This window comes from Sorex fumeus, unplaced genomic scaffold (assembly GCF_029834395.1).
Source record: "Sorex fumeus unplaced genomic scaffold, SorFum_2.1 ptg000014l, whole genome shotgun sequence".
Classification (NCBI taxonomy): Eukaryota; Metazoa; Chordata; class Mammalia; order Eulipotyphla; family Soricidae; genus Sorex; species Sorex fumeus.
In genome coordinates this window covers 5,613,532-5,628,687 of record NW_026606071.1, presented here as the reverse complement: position 1 = coordinate 5,628,687, position 15,156 = coordinate 5,613,532, and the positions used below count along the sequence as shown (strand labels likewise).

The 15,156-nt window shown below is 35.0% G+C and overlaps 1 protein-coding gene across 5 annotated transcripts in view; it reads right to left on the bottom strand.

Moving 5' to 3' along the window:
• Window positions 1-15,156, bottom strand: part of GULP1 (GULP PTB domain containing engulfment adaptor 1) — a 272,666-nt gene that overhangs the window by 87,916 nt on the left and 169,594 nt on the right. For all 5 annotated transcript variants that reach the window (XM_056111742.1, XM_056111744.1, XM_056111745.1 and 2 more), the window contains exons 3-4: window positions 13,668-13,742; window positions 6,607-6,668 (exon numbers count right to left, since the gene is read on the bottom strand). In XM_056111742.1, the coding sequence (XP_055967717.1) occupies window positions 6,607-6,668; window positions 13,668-13,695 (90 nt within the window). In that variant the 5' untranslated portion in view covers window positions 13,696-13,742. The remainder of the gene's footprint in view (window positions 1-6,606; window positions 6,669-13,667; window positions 13,743-15,156) is intronic.

Below are 15,156 nucleotides of genomic sequence, written 5' to 3'. Positions count from 1 at the left end.
CCAGTATCAAAAAACAAACCAGTAAAATCGGAAATGTTCTTTTTTTTTTTCTTTTTGGGTCACATCCAGCGATGCTCAGGGGTTACTCCTGGCTCTGCACTCAGGAATTACTCCTGGTGGTGCTTGAGGAACCATATGGGATGCTGGGAAGCGAACCCGGGTCAAGCCATGTGCAAGGCAAACACCAGACCCCACTGTGCTACCGCTCCAGCCCCTGGGAATGCTTTTTTGGCTGCTACTACAAAAAAGCTTGAAAGAAACCTGTGAGTTTAGAATTCTATATTATTTTGAGTATTTTCACAACAAGTTATAGTAGCATATCTTTTACTCAGCTTCTAATGATTCACTGGGTTAATTATGAATACATTTCATTGCTAATTTCTTTTTAAAAAGAATTACAAGTATCACTTAATTCCAAGATCCAAATTTACTTCTGTGTCATAAACCATCCCATTGAGAAATGAATCCTACACTCACCAAAAATAGTATAAGAGGAATTAGTAAAATGATTTAGTTTCATAAAACTTTTCTCTACCCTGACTCATAATACCATGGCCACATGATGTTGTAATTTTCTCTCTTTATTAATTTCTTCGTTAAGCCCCATACCATTTTAAAACTTTGCATGAGCTTCCTTATATTTCTATATTTGATTTTTTTTTTAGTGAAGCGAAATAGTTTTTATTTAAAGAAATGTGAGGGTTGATAAAGAGAAATATGTGGTCAAGCAAAATCACGAGCTTCTCTAAAGGGTGAAAAAAACAGAAAATGGCTTTTAGGAAAGGCTATATGCAATTTCTTTAAACTGTCTTGGCCTGGAGTTCTCTGATGTCTACAAATTAATCTGGGTGTATTCTCAGGAAAGGCCCTGCACTCTTGATGGTCCTTGAATATTCTTAACAAGACCTTTAGATTACACAGCATATTCTATTCTTAGGGGATCTGCCCATCTCTGGGTGGGGTCTCAGTTTTTCCATTTCCAAAGAGCTCAAAATTTACATCTCAAAGGGATGAGTTCCCATGCTTTTGGGATAATTCAAAGTCAAAGGAATAGGAAAGTAGATTGCACTTGTGTTGTTTAACAGTCAATGCCTTTTCTTGTACGTAAACCTACCTTTGGATAAAAAAATGCCATTCCTTTCTCAAATCAAAAATTTTTGACTGGCCACAGCAGGTACCTTTCTACTGTTTCTGAGGAAAACAGAAAAAACAAACACTACTGGACACATTCTAAAAATGTTGTTTCCTGTTCGTCAGATAATAGTGCAAATGGGATTGATGTCAAAAATTTTACGCCTGAAACTCAACAATGAGTAACTTTGTAAATCCCATTGCCTCAACTTAAAAAAAGAACGTTCAAAAGGTATTCTCAAGAGATAATAACTAGAGCAACTCCAAACTTTACAACACTTTCTATAATAAAAGATAAGCTTTTGATAGGGAAGACATTGATTTAAGAATTTTTTTTATATCAACTCTTTTAAACCATATAGTAATCTAATGAAGTAGGTACAATTACTATCTCAGTTGGAAAGGAAGAAAAGCCAAGGATAGACAAGTCACACGTGCACCTCTTTGCACCTCTTTGGGCACTCAAATATGACACTTCAATCTACTTAGTTCGAGAAGGCTCACTTCAATCACTGTGATAAGAGGCAATATCTATGTGGCCATAAAATTCTGATAGCATGAGTAGAGCTGTTGGCACAGATGCCCTGGTAGTGTCTTTGCATATATGCCATGTGAAGGTCTTGATTTTCCTATCTCAATAAACAGGTTTGGTTTGAAGTTTTAAACATACAGATTTTGAACAAACAGGTGCAAGAATCCTAAAGTTCTAACTCCTTACTGTTACTACTAGCTATTGTAACTATTTTTAAGTAAAAAAAAAACTAGCTATATATATTTCCATATATATAATATATATACATGTATACGTACATGTATATATATTTTATATACACACATGTATATATGGAAACAGATTAGGTTGTAAAGATTTAAAGAAAAAACAAACTAGAAATCACCCAATTACATCAGGAATATCTTGAGAGTCAAGGTTCAGTTACACTTTCTCTGCAATTAAACACACTGCCAGCAAACAATACATATTTCATACATGAAATTGTTCTTTTAAAAAATCAGTAAAATACAATCTTTATTTTGTTGGCTATCATCTATTTAGTTTTCTTTCAAAATTCTTTGGTTCACATATTCTAATTCCCCCGGGAAGACTTAAGTTTTTAAGGTCAAGATCCATGTTTCTATTTGTTTTGGATTCAATTACTTTCAGAACTTGGAATAGAACAAATAGATAATCAAGGAATGCTAACTCTATCGCCAGATCTTAAAAATTACTGCATTACTTCAGAACAGATTTGTATTCTCATCTGCTTTAACAATGTTAGTATTTAATAAGAAATATATATTCATCTGTCCTTCGATGGGGATTACACCTTGTATAATAAAATATTAAATAACTAAATTAGTTTTAATACATCTATCATAGTAATCAGGAAAATGACTAACTAATGGAATAAGTTCCTTCAACGTTTTCATACTCTTATGCTCATAGAAAAGAAAATTCAGCGATTAGAGAGATAGCGTAATGGGTACAGCACTTGTCTTGCTTGTGGTTTAAGTAATCTCTAAGCACTGCTGAGCATCGTCTAAAACAAACAAACAAACAAACAAATAAAAAGACAGGCAATCTCGTCAAAAGTTGGAGAGAATGAAAATTATGACTTTCCTTAACAGTGATTTTTAAAAGTTGTTCTTTAGCAGTCTCAGTCACCTCTTTTTAAAAATAGTAACAGAAAACTAGTACACAATTCATCTATAGATCCTGTCAGCTTCTCAGATTTTATAGTGGTCTCTAAGACCCTCTATGTGATGAGACCATCCTCCCCTAGCTGCTTCTGAGCTATTGTGCTTGCTGCACGGCTTCCTAGCATCCTACAGCAATGCAGACACTCTGAATTGGCTAGTCCCCCACTTGCAATATGGTTCCACTAAAAAGGTGCCGGTCATGTCCTAAATACTCTTTGACCATGTAGTCTCCTGCTTTACTCTCTCCCTTAGTTTGTTTCCATAGCTCTTCCTTGATCACAGTATTTAATACATTGTCTTCATATCTCCCACTCACCGAATGCCTGCCTTAGATTTTTCTATGGCACATTTTACAATTTGGACTCGAGTTCATAAAAAAAACTACCATGTTAATACTATGGCATATTGTACTACAATAGTACAGTGAGTAGGGCTCTTGCCTTGCACATAGTCAGCCCAGGTTCAATTCCTGGAACCCCATCGGGCCCCCAAGGCCAGCCAGGAAGTGATTGTCTAGCACAGAGCCTAGCACCAACAGCTGTTGCCACCAAACCAAAACAAACATACCCAAAAAAGCACTATAGCATATATATATATAATGTATATAATACTAATAATACTGATTAATGAGTAAAATGTATTTTACATTTATCTTACTGAAGAAACTCATATTATTTACTAAGTACATATAAATTTTAGGAATGAAGCAATTTATATTAATGTGTTCACTGAATTCCTATTATCTAGATCAGAATCTGGCATTTATTAGGAGTTCAATTCAAATTTAGAAAAAGCATATGCAAGAATGAACCATAAAATAAACCTTTATTTCCACGTTACCATATATATATTTTTTATCTCACCTACATGTTAATAGGCATATTTCAGAAAGCATTTTAAAATGTCATAGTTAATGAAGACATACAGTTTAACTAAAATTGGATGCTCTTTTATTTAAAACACACTTGTCCTTTTAACTTACTCTCTCTCACAGTTGTTATTTTATGATTTAAATCAGTCAATACTGGGGTCAGTGCGATATTCCAGTGTGTAGGGCTCTTGTCTTGCACACAGGTAACCTGAGTTCAATACCTGGCAAGCCATATGGTTTCCAGGGCCTACCAGAGCCTGAGCACAGAGCACCAAGCCTGGAGTAAGCCCTGAACACAGTATTTAGTACACTGGGTATGCACCCACCAACCAAAAAAAAAAAGGAAGGAAGAAAAAAGAAATTTGTGAAGTCTTTGCTAGAATTTAAAAGATGGTTACTATTTAAAGAAAATGGATTTAAAACTCATGAGCTAAACTTTTATGAAACAAACTTATGGTCACCATATGAGTCCAGAAATGTCCATTACTTTCCACTCTATTTCATCTTTCATTGCATGCCTCCTATGACCCACAATTTTCATATTTCATGAACTCAGATTTTTTTATGAGACGTAACCTAAGCTTTGAAAAATCAAAAAAGTAATATAGTAATATAAGAAGAGTAATACATTTGCCCCAAGGTGCAGAATACCCAGTACCACATACGGTTCCCTAAGCACTAACAGGGGCCATTCCTAACCACAGAGACAAGAGTAAGTCCTGAGAACAGGTGGATGTGAAAGAAATCCCATCCACAAAAATATGAATGAACCTTACATAAAATGATACTTTCAGTTTATTATTTTATAGTATACAATACCATTATTTTATATCCCATGACCAGAATAGATAAATTATAAATATTTAATGACTATTTCTGAAATTTTGAACATTTTGGAGCCAAACTATGTGTAACTAAAATATTTAAAGCATAGCTAAAGTGACCACAACATTAAAGCACAAAACTATTTTAAAACTGAAAACATTTCAACATAAATGCTAGTATGTATTTCCCCATTTTTCCATTAAAATAAGTTTATATGAAGTTTAATATAATCCTATTTCTTTTTTTTCTTTTTGGGTCACACCCAGCAATGCACAGAAGTCACTCCTGGCTCGTGCACTCAGGAATTATGGGATGCTGGGAATCGAACCCGTGTCGGCCGTGTGCAAGGCAAGCGCCTTACCTGCTGTACTATTGCTCCAGCCCCTATCCTCCTATTTCTTGTGATTCAAATAAACTTTCATTTCACTACACATTTATCTTATTGAAAATTATTTTGTTATTTCACTGCTCAAACAGATTTTTCCTACTACTAAATCATTCTCAATTTATCTGTTCAGCATTATTCATCAGTAGTACTTGTACTGGTTAGTTTTATGCAACACCTTAGTTATCCAATCAAATGTTAACTGGTGTTGTTATCAACTTCCTTTGTAACTATAATTGAACTATGATAGTTGACTTTATGAGATTATCCTGAATAATAAGGATGGGCTTAGTACAATCAATTTAAAAGATTGAAACCAAAGCAAATACAGGATTTATTTTTGAAGGAGAAACTTCACCTGTGTTCAGATCTTGCCCAAGAGTTTCACATTCAGAGGCCCAAGCATAGCTCAGTGGCAGAGCACCTGCCTTATAAGCATCAGGGCAACCTGGCACCACCCCACAAGCTGAGCAGGATACTAGTGTTAATTGCTCTTTGTGAATGTGAAAGGGCTGGAGTGATAGCACAGTGGTAGGCCGTTTGCCTTGCAAGCAGCCAACATGGCCGACCTGAGTTCGATTCCTCTGCCCCTCTCGGAGAGCCAGGCAGGCTACTGAGAGTATCTCGCCTGCACAGCAGAGCCTGGCAAACTACCCATGACATATTCGATATGCCAAACACAGTAACAACAAGTCTCATGATGGAGACGTTACTGGGCCCGCTCGAGCAAATTGATGAACAACAAGAGGACTGTGACCATGAACGTGAAAACTACAACCAAGCATGTGATGTCTACTACCAGCAACATAACAGCAACACAGAGAGAAGGGAAGAAAAAAGATTTCAGTCTGCCTCTTCTGATAGCCTGACAGAAGGGTTTCAGTGTCACCAGACCAACCCCCACTCTTATGTACTCCACTACAAGAAACAAAGAATGTTTGTACGTATGCTTGTGTGTGTGTGTTCATAATACTTGCTTTATTTGTTATTGTATGATAATTATGTTCACTAAAATTGAAGCTCATTACTCTATTTCCAGTTTAGCTTTTATATCCATCTGAATTCATTCATTCATTCATCATCCTGTTATTCGTCGATTGCCTCAAGCAGGCCCCAGTAACGTCTCTTTCATCCTAGCCCTGAGATTATATTCAAGGCTCTTTAGGAGAATGAGACCCATCATTGTTACTGGTATTTGGCATATTTGGTACGCCACGGGGAGTTTGCCAGACTCTGCCCTGTGGGCAGGCTACTTTCGATAGCCTGCAAGTTTGTCCAAAGTAGGAATGAGATAATAAAATGTCATATCCATCTGAATATCAGAGCATTTGTATGTCTTAAAGCTTACTCATTGTTTTATCTCCTACAAGTCATGATATTGCAAATAATCTTAGTAACAGCCATCACTAGTTGAATAAAATATATGTATCACTTAAACAAATCATAAAGATTTTTTAATCTAAAAAGCTCATTTATTTGCAGAGAAAAATAACTTTCCACACTATATATGACAGTATGATATCATTTATATTTTTTTCAGGCTCATCTAGCAAATATATGCAATACATGACCAACCTTTCTAAGGACAATTTTGGATTACCAATAACAAACAAACAAACAAACAAATTCAATGACTGTTTTACCTTTAACACTAAACAAACTCTATAACAAGCACAAGTCACAAGGACCATTTTACCTTTGCATTATAGGGAATGTAATGTTTTGATAATGCTTCTGGTGTGTGCATCCATGTTTTGTCTGCAATTAAAAAGAAATACACCAAGTTAAATTAAATCACAGGTTCAAAGGGCATCATGTGCAAGCATTTGTAGGGATTCTGATAAGGGTGAAAATACTGAGTTTCTTTTGTTAAACTGAGAAACAATAACTATTCATTTATAAGAACAATGTCACTGGGAAGACATTATAAGGTTTTAATCCTCAGTATAAAGCTTCCAGATTTTCCTTTTAAAAGCTGTCAGAAAATACAAATAAAACAAAAAAAAAATGAGAGTCCTGAGAGGTAGTACATGGGTTAGGGTGAGACCGACGTTCAATTTCTTGTATCACATGGTCCACCAGAATAATCAAGAGACCCCCTCAACACTGTCTCTGGCAGTGGGCCCGGCGGGGAGGGGCTGCTAGTGGGACCCTGTGTCTCAGAGTCTGAGCTCAATGCATTCTGACCCCCGAGCATCAACATTTGGTTTATGGTCAGGTGTGGCAGTCAGGATCCATAAACACCTGCTGGGGGAGAGGGGTCATCAAAAATCAGTTGAATGATGAGTTAATTACATTATATAATATTTTCCTTCTATATAAGTAATTTTTCATGAAATAAAGGCGATTTTTATTAATTCCCTGGTCAATAAAATTCAAGTGCTCTTTAGTCATTGTGATTATATTATTCTTTTTTTAAAAATTTATTTTTTATTAGTGAAACACCATGAGGTACAGTTGTAGACTTACAAGTTGTTGTGCTTGGGTTTCAGTTATACAATGATCGAGTACCCATCCCACCACCAGTGCCCATGCATGCAAGACAGAGCCTGCTGACTCAACTATCTCCAGTCTAAAACAACTAAATATTTTTTTAAAAAAAATAATATACAATTAGTATAATTTCTAAGTCTAAATTTTAAGAAATATTGATTGAGGGGCTACTCTCAGGAATTTGGAATATAAATCTTAAAAAGAAGTAATCTGAAATGTTGAATAGATTAGAATAGTAGAAAATTGGAAACCAAAGTAAATAAAGGGATAACATACTTCAAAACTTTATTCATATTAGATATTATTAATACACATATAAAGTATATTTTATTCATTTTTTGAACTTATATATTCCATAGACCTCCCCAAATAATCTTTGACTTGTATAAACAAATTTAAAAAACAAAAAAATCATATTTATACAATTTAATGTTACTATTTCAAATTTTTAAGCAAAATTTTTTAATCTTCAAGTATGTGTCAAATATAAGACATGTAGCTCCTTAGGGTAATTATGTCCTTAGTCCTAATAGAAATTTTTAAAAAGTGTCTGATCAACACTATAAAAAGAACATAATCAAAGACATCTTACTATAAAAATATAGAATAAGAACATATTAAAAAATATATGATTAGTGATACAGTATTTTCAGCATTTACTTCAGAACATTTAAAATAGTGTTGATAGAAATTTGCTGTCTATCAACAGCAATATAGCTCTCGGCATGATTTTTTCAAACTCAAGGAATGCGAAGGCATAGAATTACTATATTATAGGGATTTCAATTATTTTGTATCACTTTAGGGATGACAAAGTGTTTATTTTAAACATATTTATGTTGTACAAGAACAATGACAAGTATTTCTATAACTGAAAAATGAGGGATAAAAGAAATTCCAAGCCTATGGTGCATTTGGGTGTTATTTCTGAATATTGAAATGGATATAGTAGCTGTACTAGCTTGGGATACTTAAGAGAGATGCATTCTAAGCTTCAAATAGCAATACTGGCATACTGTGTAAACATTTATTTTATCAGTTGTCAGTTTAATTACACTTTTTAAGATTCCTCTTGATAATGATATAGTAATTTAGTAATATTATGTACTTAGATTTGAAAGATAGTCTTACCTTTCTATACTAAAATGTATCACAGTGCTGTGCTATTGACACAGAGAAGGGAGCACCAAATAAAGGGTGTTTGGAGGATCCTCGCAGGATGGGAGAAGCATGCTAAAAGTAGACTATAGACCAAATATGATTGCCACTCAATGCCTATTTTGCAAACCATAACACCCAAAAGGAAATGCCCTGCCACAGAGGCAGGGTGGGAGGGATACTGGGATCCGTGGTGGTGGAAAATGGGCACTGGTGGAGGAATGGGTATTTGATCATTGTATAATTGAAACCCAAGCACAAAAATTTGTAAGTCTACAACTGTACCTCATGGTGTTTCACTAATAAAAATTTTTAAAAAATGTATCACAGTATCACTTCTCAGCCTTTTGGCTAAGATCAAGTGTAAAAGGTATCACAAAACATTTTGTACACTGAAACAATAAAAACACCAAAAATATGCCTTTCAGAAACCTTAAAAAGAAATTATTTTTTTCCAGTCCATAAAGATCTACTCTTCTCATGTCTTCTTTTTCAATAGATACGTCATGGTTCAGGAGGCTGTAAAGCCTTGCGGAAGAATCAAAGTGCTGGTTCAAGCCAATCGGAGGCAAAGTAATACTACTATTTCCTCTGGTGCTACTAAGAGAAAACCAATGGCAAGGCAGCTGAGATAGAAAAGGGATCACTAAGTCAATGATGATTGGAGGAATAGTTTGGGATGGGAGATGTGTGCTGAAAGTAGATAAAGGACCAAACATGATGGCCTCTCAGTATCTGTATAACAAACTGTAATGCCCCAAAGCAGAGAGAAAGAGGGAAACTGTCTGCCATTGGGGAGACGGGGATGGGATAGGGGGGTATACTAGAGACATTGGTGATGGAAAATTTACACTGGTGGAAGGATGGGTGTTCAATCATCTTATGACTGAAACTCAAACAGTAAAACTTTGTAATTGTATCACATATCTAGTGCTGGTGGGTTAGTGGGTTGTTCATAATATTCTCCTAGTATATGAAAAGTATATACTATATCTGAAGAATTTCAAAAACAGTTCCTTACTGTCATACTAACTTATAATTTGACAACTTAAAAACTACAATGAGGGGGCTGGAGAGATTGCACAGCGGGTAGGGTGTTTGCCTTTCACGTGGCCGACCCGGGTTCGATTCCCAGCATCCCATATGGTCCCCTGAGCACCGCCAGGAGTAACTCCTGAGTGCAGAGCCAGGAGTAACCCCTGTGCATCGCTGGGTGTGACCCAAAAAGAAAAAAAAAAACTACAATGAAACCTTTCATATTACTTTATATAGACATGGCTGACCTTGAAGAACAAATTCAGGTGATGTCCCTTTGTACCTACTCATAGTACTTAGACACATTAATAGAACTGGAGAAGAAATATAAATAAAAGTATTTTCTAACAGAACTCCCTCTTGATTTGAAACCATATCAACTAATTCAAGAATATTTACATACAGGATAATTGTAACATTTTAAATTATTTGACAATATCAAACTACTCTGACAGATCAATCATTATAGGTGCCTAAAGGCTCACTAAGAAAGGTGTAGTAACTTTGCAATTTTGAGTTAATAGCACATAACATAATGAAAACATCTACTTAAAGTCTTACAATGAAAATTAAATGTTGCTGAATTAAAACAGATGCTTATAAATGGATCATAAATAGAAAGATCGTGTTTAATTGATGAATTTTAGATGCTTTGTATTATATCTATTTCTCACTATGTCAATTTATAAGTTAAAGAATACAAACATAATTAGTTTATTTTATGCCTTAAGAGCAATTTTATCTATAGGATTTTAAAATAAATTAATAGATTATAGGAGTTAAGAAATCCAAAGACAAAGGTACCATACTGAGAGGAACTACAAAACAAATATACTCATTTAAGCAATCTACTTATGAGCCTTGACCCATTTTTAAGAAGCTCTTCAAAGTAGTTAAAAATAAATGCAACTCTTAACATACTCGTCTTTTCCTCAGAATCTTTAAGAGTTTCTAATATGATTACATTATTTAAAAAGAAAATAAATGAAGTACTTAATTAAATCAAAGTGGCAAATTTTAAATTGGGTGAGTTAAGAAAAAAGAAACCATTGTGTATACTAATCTCTTTTCTGAGGTGTAGGGTGATTTGGTGATGTTGCATGTGCATCCTAAAATAAAGGGAATGTCAATGAAGTAAGAAATAACCTTTTATTGACAGAAGACCATTGTGCAAGTTTATAGACTACAATACATAGTGCATTTTGAAGCTAGTTATTGGAAATAGAACTAAACTATATAAACTCTAGGGCTATAATTACTGATTCTGATTGTTAAGCTATATAATTTTGCTTATAACATTTTATATTTTATTCTTAAATTATAACTCAACCAAGTAGTCCTATTGATTGACACTAGAAGCAGAGGTTCTGAGAATTTCTTTCTTTAACAACCTCATTAAGTGAGCAAGTCAAAATTGATTGGTGAACAAAGGAAAAACTTTAAGTACCAATTTCTAACTCAGAATTAAAGTAACATATTGATCAATAATTTCCTGATAAAGACATTCAATCATTAGGAAAAAAGAAGTTGAAAAAGAGAGAGAAAGAGAATGAGACAAGCAAAAAATAACAAGTGTGAGTTTCTAAATTATTCCAATTTTCTTCTCAGTTGTAACACCACTTTCTACAAATGAGACAAATACATAATTTTCAGTTGCTTAGTATTTTTTAAAAAATGACCATTCCTCTTTACAATGAGTAAATTAGAAAAGTGGAGTTTCAGCTCTAAAACCACAAGAAAAGGAATTGGAAGAAAATGAAAAAAAAAAGGAAACTTTGAAGTGTTTCTAATATAGTGTAATTTATTATAAGGATTTTATTTATCTATTAAAATACAGTGTGGCTGTCCTTAGACAGAATAGAGAAGGGATCAATATGTCAATGATAGTTGGAAATGATCACTCTGGACAAGAATTGGGTGCTGAAAGTACATAAAGGGATATGCATGATAACCTTCAGTACCTGTACTGCAAATTGGCAAATCGTAATGCCCAAAAGAGGAGAGAGAGAGTGAAAGAGAGAGAGAGAGAGAGAGAGAGAGAGAGAGAGACAGACAGACAGACAGACAGACAGACAGACAGACAGACAGACAGAGGGAGAAGGAAGGTGCCAGTCATAGAGGCAGGATGAGTGGGCGGTGGCAAAATGGAAACTGGGGACACTGGTGATGGGAAATGTACACTGGTGAAGATACAGGCACTGGAACATTGTATGACTGAAACCCAATCATGAACAACTTTGCAACTATGTATCTCATGATGATTCAATTTTTAAAAATACATATATAGATCAGGTAATTATTTCCAGGTATTTTACTAGTAAAATGAATAAATACATTATTTTATTTTTTTAGTATATTTTTGAATCAGGGCAACTACAAACTACAACAAGTTATATTTTACCTTCCCTTTATTTGGAAAAATAAAGTAATAATAAATTTCTTGGTGTCCTCTGTTTAAAAAGTGTCAATAAGCCACTTTTCCTAAATCAAATGAATTAATCCTCTGTAACACATTCAAATGTTGAATAACTCTCTATTCTATAACAAAAGCAGTTAGTATATTTTGAGTAATTCCATTTTATTCTGCACGTTTTGGATGTTTCACCTACATTAAACTAATAGTCATATATTTTTACATCTTTTTGTTCCTTATTAAACTGAGTCCCAGTACAAAATGACAGCTCTTAAAACACGAAAAGACCACACCAACTATTCCCAGCCACTCTTTCTATTGTATGGTCAATAAATTCTGGTTTGGAAAATAATATTCTACTGTTTTGAATATAATAGCACAAATCTTCATGTCTTGGGTATAGAATGTTCGTTATTCACACACCTGACACTATCAACTGAAACCCTTGAGAATCACACCATAGATTAATCTTCATTTTTAGTCATATAGCTCATAAGGATCGTCTTCCTGAATTACAATTAAGTTGAATTACAATTAAGAAGTTAAATTATTTTTTGAACCTGTATTTGGTAATTTGCTATCTTAAACTTATGGTGTGAAATAGATGCCTCACTGACCATTGCTGCCCTAACCCCTCATACCAGTAATCCTACTATAGTAATGCTCTTCCTGCTTTCAATCATCTACACACTTGCTTAACATGTCTAAATATTTTCTCCCAATGCACTTATATATGTCAAATGAGAGGCCTGTGCCCAATGGCAGAGAAGCCCTCTTATGATACGAGGATACATTATTTTAAATTAACTGAACTGGGTAAAATATAAAATTTTTCTCTTTGTTTTGAGTGCACCATGAAATATTTTGTCAAATATGTTCTCTTGCCCCTTTAAAACAAAATGTAACTCTTTCTTTTATTCCTATGCTGATAACTATGATACATTACACTTACATTTAAAATTCTCACCTTGAAATTAATGACGAGCATATTTTTATTTCATTTCTAATAGTTCACCTTATCATTCAAATATTATTTAATAGGGGTTGGAGTAATAGCACAGTGGGTAGGGCATTTGCCTTGCAAGCAGTTGACCTGGCTTCGATTCCCAGTATCCCATATGGTCCTCTGTGCACTGCCAGGAGTAATTCCTGAGTGCACAGCCAGGAGTAGCCCCTGTGTATCTCCGGTGTAACTCACAAAGAAAAAAATAATTAAAATATATATATATATTATTTAATAAAATGTGAAGTATGGAGCTTCTTCCAGCCCTAAAACCCATACAAATGTGAATTTAAAATAACTGTAAAATTTGTGAATGAAGGAAACTTTAATATTATATGGCTATAGTAGTTAAAATTTCAGATCATTTTGGTGGTCGGGATAGGGCTGGGGCAATTTCTTACCACAGAACAAAATAGCCAAAGAACATGATATCATTATGTCTTCTAAACTAAGTTTATTATCTCCACTCATTATTATTGATCTGACCAGCAAAGAAGGTCAGTTAGCAATGTTTGAAGGTTAGCATGCTCAATTCTAACTTTATTTCTGAGTCATGTAGTTGATAATGGAAAAAAATTTGATTTATTAAGATCTCTTCTTGAATATCATAGCAACAATAAATTGGTTTCCAGGTCCTTTAAATGAGTACACGTACCTTTCTTCCTGCTAAAAGCACGGTTCATGATGAAGAACAGTCAAGCAGAGGTTCAGTTCAATCACAATTTATAGCCTATAAAAATAACAGTGTATTAATTAATGCTTTATGCAAATAAATGTTAACCTCTTTAATGCAACTACATTTTAACCACAAACCTTTTTCTTTTGCGAAAATATCTATAGACTGTATTTTGAAATGTTCCAATGTATACCATGTAAGAATAAGCACATGCTAATATCAAGAGTGGCCTAGAAGATATAACCAATAGTTCAAATGAAATTCTTTCAAAGTTCCTTGATTTTCTTATTGTACAACTAGAGCGATAGCACAGCGGTAGGGCGTTTGCCTTGCACGCAACCAACATGGCCAACCCAAGTTCGATTCCTCCGTCCCTCTCGGAAAGCCTGGCAAGCTACCGAGAGTATCTTGCCTGCACGGCAGAGCCTGGAAAGCTCCCCGTGACGTATTCGATATACCAAACACATGCCAAACACAGTAACAACAAAGTCTCCAATGGAGACGTTACTGGGCCCGCTCGAGCAAATCAATGAACAACGGGAGGGCCTTTACCTTTACCTTTACCTTTAGTATTAATTGTATCTACCTACAAATTAAGGAGAAATAATATCAATATGTTTGCCTTAGCAAGTCAGTAACAAGTTTGGTAAACCTTTGGGCTGGTAATAATATACAGTAGATAAACAGAAGCTTTCCTACAATAACAAGTGAAATCATGCTCCCCAAGTTCTGTTGGCTCTCTGCCTGGGCAGCTGCTACCCGGTCTGTCAAAACAGGTGATGACATTCTATCCTCTTGAAATCCAGAATAGGTCTGATGGTCTTTGAATTAACTTTGGGATCATGTATCCCTGATCTTGAAAAATTTCAAGACTTCAGTGAGCTCTATGGTCAGATATTGCCGGACCTAAGAAGTGCAGCAAGACTTCCCTCACTTCATCTCCTCTCAATCACTTCAGTTCCAACTGGCAGTGCTTTTGCTGAGGTAGCTAAGTAGGCCTGAGATTAATACCCAAGCTAACCCCCATCAAATGGTTGTTTGGCCACATCCTTGGTGCACTAATGTTAAATGTATAAGCTGACAAATTTTCAAATTGCTAAGTACTTATTTCATTTTACAACACAAGTCCTTCTTTAATTCATTTCCTTCTTGCCTAGTGCTGGAGCGATAGCACAGCGGGTAGGGCGTTCGCCTTACAAGCGGCCAACATGGCCGACCCGAGTTCGATTCCTCCGCCCCTCTCGGAGAGCCCGGCAAGCTACCGAGAGTATTCCATATGCCAGACACAGTAACAACAAAGTCTCCAATGGAGACGTTACTGGGCCCGCTCGAGCAAATCGACGATCAACGGGAGGGCCTTTACCTTTTCTTGCCTAGTACTATTAATCACTTTGAAGGAACCAAGCCCCTCCTTCAAAACTTTGCTTAGAAATTTCATCAGGCAAGTAATCAATTCCATCACTCCCAA